The sequence below is a fragment of the Sceloporus undulatus genome, chromosome 3 (genome assembly GCF_019175285.1).
Source record: "Sceloporus undulatus isolate JIND9_A2432 ecotype Alabama chromosome 3, SceUnd_v1.1, whole genome shotgun sequence".
Lineage (NCBI taxonomy): Eukaryota > Metazoa > Chordata > Lepidosauria > Squamata > Phrynosomatidae > Sceloporus > Sceloporus undulatus.
Window position 1 is genome coordinate 28367908 of NC_056524.1, and position 6000 is coordinate 28373907.

General features: G+C 42.0%; 1 protein-coding gene across 4 annotated transcripts in view; it reads right to left on the reverse strand.

Moving 5' to 3' along the window:
* The window catches only part of ZDHHC20 (zinc finger DHHC-type palmitoyltransferase 20), a 71933-nt gene extending 70287 nt beyond the window's left edge, over nucleotides 1-1646 (reverse strand). For 2 of the 4 annotated variants that reach the window (XM_042456880.1, XM_042456879.1), the window contains exon 1: nucleotides 1375-1644. In XM_042456880.1, the coding sequence (XP_042312814.1) occupies nucleotides 1375-1537 (163 nt within the window). In that variant the 5' untranslated portion in view covers nucleotides 1538-1644. Of the gene's footprint in view, nucleotides 1-1374 lie in introns of all 4 variants that reach the window. The other 2 variants (XM_042456878.1, XM_042456877.1) reach the window with 2 other exon arrangements.
* Between the last annotated feature and the right edge of the window lie 4354 nt (nucleotides 1647-6000).

Here is a 6000-nt window from a genome sequence, read left to right on the forward strand (position 1 = left end):
ATGCTCAAGTCCCATTAAATACAATACAATGGTGTCCCTTACAGAAAACAGCAAAATCAAGGTTTGCTTTTTGGAATCTATTTCTTTTTGGAATATCCTCAAGCCGAAGATGGTTGAATTCGAGGATAAAGAATAAGTGGATATGGAGGGCCGACTGTGATGATGATGATGATGTCTATTTATAATGCCCTTTCCACCAATGGGCAGAACATCATATATAATCAAAACCAGATGGCAAAACACAAGACTGTTAAATGCTAGAATACCAAAACCATCTGCTGATATATTACAATAAACTCCTTATCTGTCATTACTCATCTCAGCATTCACTCATTTGAAGAGGAAGAGGACTGGAGGGCCTTTGCGGTCTCTTCCAGCTCTACAATTCTGTTTCTATGGTTAAGGAGTTTCCCTCTGAACAGGGCAAGCAATGTCCTAACTGCAAAGGAGGACAAGGCACCGCAAAATGTAGGACCTGACCAAATAAAAAGCTAAAGACACGCTCCTATAAATATAAATGCATGCTTCTTAGTCATGGTCAGAATGGAGGACAGGATGGAATCCCTGCTGGACAGAAAAGGCTGAAATGTAGGATACGTCTTGGAAAAGGAGGATGCCTGGTTACCCTGATTCTGTTATACAAGAAAAGGGGGACCAGTTGTCCCGACTGCAAAGGAGGACAAGGCCCTGTGAAATGTAGGACAGTCAAGGAAAAAAATGTGTCCAAACAAAAAGCTAAAAGCACCCTCCTACAATTGGATGCTTTCTTTGCCATGTTCAAATGTCAAATAGGACCAGGAGTCCTAACTGCAAAGGAGGGCAACAAGGCACCACGAAATGTAGGACATTTGAGAAAATAAATAGGTAGGGCCTCCCCAAATAAAAAGCAAAAACAACAACAACAACAACACCCACAACAACAGACGTATAAATCCATGCTTTCTTTGCCATCCTCAAATGTCAAGGCACCCCAAAATGTAGGACATTCCAAGGAAAAATATGTAGGACCTTCAAACAAAACCTCCTATAAAAACATGCTTTGCTTGCTATGCTCAGAGGTCAAGAAATGTAGGACACTCAGAGGAAAAAATGTAGGACCTCCCTAAATAATAATAAAAACTCCTATTTTGCCATGCTCAAATGTCAAGGAATACAGGGCACTCAAGGAAAGGAAACCTAGGACCTCCCCAAGTATAAACCCAAAGCACTCCTACTAAACATTGAGAATGAATGAAGGAGGAGGAGGAGGAGGAGAAGATGGAATCCCAGACTTGAAGGCGGGGGAATGGAGGGGGCGTCCGGGAAAAGGAGGACAGACACACAGAGGCAGGGCTCCCTCCTGAGCAGCCTGCTCCTGCTCCTGCTCCCACTCACAGAGGCAGAGCTCGACCACGTAGGCGTAGTAGGACCAGGCCACGACCAGGGCGATGAAGGCCACGGGGACCCAGGCCAGCACCCTCTGGCAGCAACGCAGCACCTGCGACGGCGCCATCTTGCCTCCCGACGCCGACCCCGCGCCGCCCGCCGCCGGAGCCATCGCCGCCGCCCTCCCCGCCTGCTCCGGCTGCTCTGGACACTACAGCCGAAACCAGCAGCGCCCCCGATGCGGACGGAGAAGCCTCCGCCCCCGCCCCCGCCCCCCCCCCCCCCGAGGCCTCCAGCAGCAGAGGCAGGGCCTAGTACTAGTCGCTTCTGGTCCCCACCAAACGCCCGCCTTTTCCTCCTCCTCCTCCGCCTCCTCCTCCGCCACTGTGGGGACCAAGGAGGCCTCCTTGGCGCTTAGGCCTCGCGGCTGAAGCTCCCCTCAAGGAAGCCACGCTCACACTCTCCTTTAGGCTCCCTTTACACTCCTATCGCTTGTTGCTGTTGTTGTTGTTGTTATATTTTATTTTTTATATATTGCCACATTTATGCTCTTCACAGTATTATTATTATTATTATTATTATTCTATTTTCTTATATCTCACCACATTTATGCTCTTTACAGTCTTATTGATTATTATAATTATTATATCTTATTTTTATATCCCGCCACATTTATGCTCTTTACAGTATTATTTATTTATTTATTTATTATTGTAATTATTATTTTATTTTCTTATATCCTGCCTTTCTCCCAATATACTAGGGACTCAAGACAGCCAGAAGGACCAAGGTCAGCAATAGGCGGCGGCCACATTTATGCTCTTTACAGTATTATTTATTAATATTTGTTATTATTATTATTATTATTATTATTATTATATTTTCTTATAGCCGTCCTTTCTCCCAATATAGGGACTCAAGGTGGCGAACAATTATAAAACAATAAAAATTTAAAAACAGTACAAAATATTAAAATACATAAATATAAACATTTATTTGATTTCTGTCCTGCCTTTCTCCCCGAACGAAGAAGGAATAGAATTACGAGGGTTAACACATGATCAAATTAGAGGGAAACTACAGGAAGATATTAAGAATATAGGGACTGGAAGAGGAACAAATGAATTTGACAAAATTATATCTCAAGATAAAAATAAAGATAACTAAAATATACAAGAGACTCCTCGACACAGAACTGAAAGCAATTTATAGACAATAAAGGTAAACATGGTAAAATGGGTGCAGGATAGGGGCTATCAAATAACATTAGAAAGTTGGGGAAAAGTTTGGATGAACAATTTATGATTTACTAAAAGTGCCCTCCTAATAGAGAACTGTTATAAATTGTTTTATAGATGGCATCTATCACCATTGAAACTGACTAAGATAAGAGGAAACGAAGATAGCAGTTGTTGGAAATGTAAACAACTCAATGTATCTTATAATCGATTGTATGTGGTGGGAGTGTATTGAAGCGACTCAGTTCTGGGATCTGATTCATTCCAAAATTCAGGATATTATGCAAATTGAATTTGAATTAAACCCTAAACTATTCTTACTAAATATTACAGAAGATATAAAAGGAAAACTAAATGAAGAAGAAGAAGGTGTTATTTTGTATTTGGTTACGGCAGTTCGCCTGATATTTGCTAGATATTGGAAGATAATAAGCACAGATTTATTTGAAGAACAGATTATGAATGTATATGATTTATCTATAATGGACAAGTTGACAATAGTGATAAATGGGAAACTGAGCAACAATTTCTGAGGAAATGAGAAAAGGTTAATAAGTTATGGGACTGAAAGCCCTCAGATTTAAGATAGAATGTTATATTTCTTGCCTTTACTTTTCAATTAATAATGGAATATATTAAAGGCAATATTGGTAAACTGCAAAATTTGGGACCTTATAAAGAAAAGATGTTTCTGTATATAATTTATTGTGATATACTGCCGCTCACAATGAAATTATAACCAAGTGCTTATTTTAAACATAAATAATATTCTTTTTTTAAAGGATATTTAGGGGCTTATAGAGGTATAGCTATAAGAAATAATCTATAATGTTTAATTATATTAAGTAGGTTAGAAATATTAGATTGGTGATGGTGATGGGGGACAGGGGGGTGGTGATAGGGTAGAGACAATGATATTGCATGTTTGTATGACTGTTTAATTGTTATTATTGTCAAATAATAAATGACTTATTAAAAAAACACTCTTCACCCATAACCCCCTCCAAATAAAACATAAAAACATAATATAATACATGGTTGTTAGCCAATGTTATTTTAATTTGTTGTCTGCTATATTTTATTGTTTGAATGTTAAGATGTATTAATGTGCATTGTGTTTAATTATTTTTGTAGAATGTACGCCAAAGGTAGGTTTATTTTATCTATTTTAATTGATTGTACGTAGAGGGAGGGAGCAAAAAGAAGCCGCCCCAAGCAGCTCCCTGAAAGGGGCGTCATAAGCAACGCGGCATTATGACGCCCCTTTCATTTGGGTACTGCAGTGGAGGTGCATCATCATGGCGCATGCCGTCTAGAAGGGTGTGCGCCAAATTGGCACCTGGGTGGCAGCGTAAGACCTTGGCGCATGCAGTCAAAGTGCCGGTTTGTATAGCCCCATAGTCTCTTAAATAGTCTTAAAGCCCGGGTGGGTGGGCTGGCACCACTGGGAGGCTTTTCTCATCTACAGAGTTAGAAGTAATCCCCTTCTGGCCATGTGTGCCTAAAAGCCTTCATAGACTTTCTCAGAGCCTCAATAGCTGAAGCATGTCTGTACAGTAGTTGGAAGACTTGAGAGAAAAACACTAGTCAAGAAATTAGGCAGATTCCACTAGTACAGAAGTAGGATGTCATTTGTTATTGTTCTGATCTTCCAACAGTCCTTCCCACAGCTTGAACTTAAAGATGAGGGTTAAGTCGCTTGATGGCCTTTTTGCATGTTTTAAAGCAAGATGGATTGCCATGATATTTGCCTTTCCACTTCCCAGGTCATTATCCAAGGACACCTATAGTTCCCAAATGAGTCACCAATGTAAGTTAACTGTGATTAATTTAAGACCCATTCATTTGGATATCTACTCTTAAGTATGACTAAGCCTGACTTCAACACAATGTAATCCAATACCAGGATAATTGCAAAATGTTTTGCAGCTGCAAAAAGTAAACACAGGTGACTCACTTGGAAAGCATTGTGCTACCAATCAGGCATCTTTGAAAAAGATGATGTGGGAAGTGGGAAAAACCTGTTCTCATAGCTCCCCCATTCAAAGCTAAAGTGAGCATATGGTCTTCTTTCACGAAGGCGGGTTACACACCGCCATTAAAGTACGCGCACAGCACGTACTAGGGTTAGGGAGGTGCGGTGCTTCCGCACCTCCCTAACCCTAATACGCGCTCTGCGCGTAAAAAATGACGACGGCCGTTCCAGATGGCCGCCGCCATGAGGACGTCATGGCCGCACCGCCTCTAACATGATGTCCTCGCTCCGTGCGAGGGCACCTAGTGCGCCCTTTGCGCGGACCAGGAAGGAGCTCCATTTTGGAGCTCCTTCCTGGTTTGCGCCGCCGCTTTGCGTTGCTGGGCGCAGCCTTCAGACGGCTGCGCCCAGCGAAGCAAGGGAGAAAGGGGCCAAGCCGTGGGGTGTCCTTGGGGCTTGAAGCCCCAAGGACACCCCTTTCCAGGCTGCAGGGAAGTGGCGTTTTGCCGCTTCCCCACAGCCTGAAAAGCGGCGGAATAGAGTCTATTTTAAGAGTTAGGTAGCCCACATCTGGTTAAAAGACCAGCATAAAATACATTTTGAACAAGGCATTAACAAAACTTTCAGTTTCAGCTGCCCTTTGAGGGCATTTTATTGCAGTGGTCACAGTTCTTCCTGTCTTATCAGGTTGTATCCAGGAGACGTGTCTTCCATCAGCGTTGCCTGGTGAAACAATGGATCCCAACCCAAGAATACCCATGGGCAGCTATGGCTAACTGGATTACCATTCTGGGATAGTTTGTGTAAAAGTGGTTGTTTAGGGGTTCAGTTCTCCCTTCCATACGTGAAGGATACTGCTCCCATCAGCAAAAAAGCTGGAATGCTTATGTTATAGCAATAACATCTGTCAGTGTTAGCTACAAATAAAGTCTTTGGGAGATCTGGAACTACAGTTTTTTCCACAACAGAGTAAGGTTTCAGTAGCGGGATCAGATGTTAATACTGAACTGAAGCCAAGAGATAGTGAAATGCTCAATGAGTTCATGGGTGACAAGAGTTTCAAACCAACCAAGCAATAACATTCACTTCACTTCGTTGGCATTCTGTGACCAGGCTTCAGACTTTAAATCAGCTGCTATTCAGTGAAATCAATATAAACTTATCTAATGGAATGTACTTGACTTTGGTGAAGATTCAGAGATCCTCCTAATATGCAGAATAGTTATGAATCTTGTGCAGGCAGCCACCTAGGCAGGAACCAGGCTGTCCAAGTTTCTTCTGATGTAGAAGTATATATACAATAGCTGAATAAGCACACTGCTCTGTCCAGCTCCTTGAGCACTCAAGTCCAGAGCTACATGAATACTGTTAAGTTTATTATTTAACATGATTTATAACCTGCCAAAGGGCTCGGGCACAGTT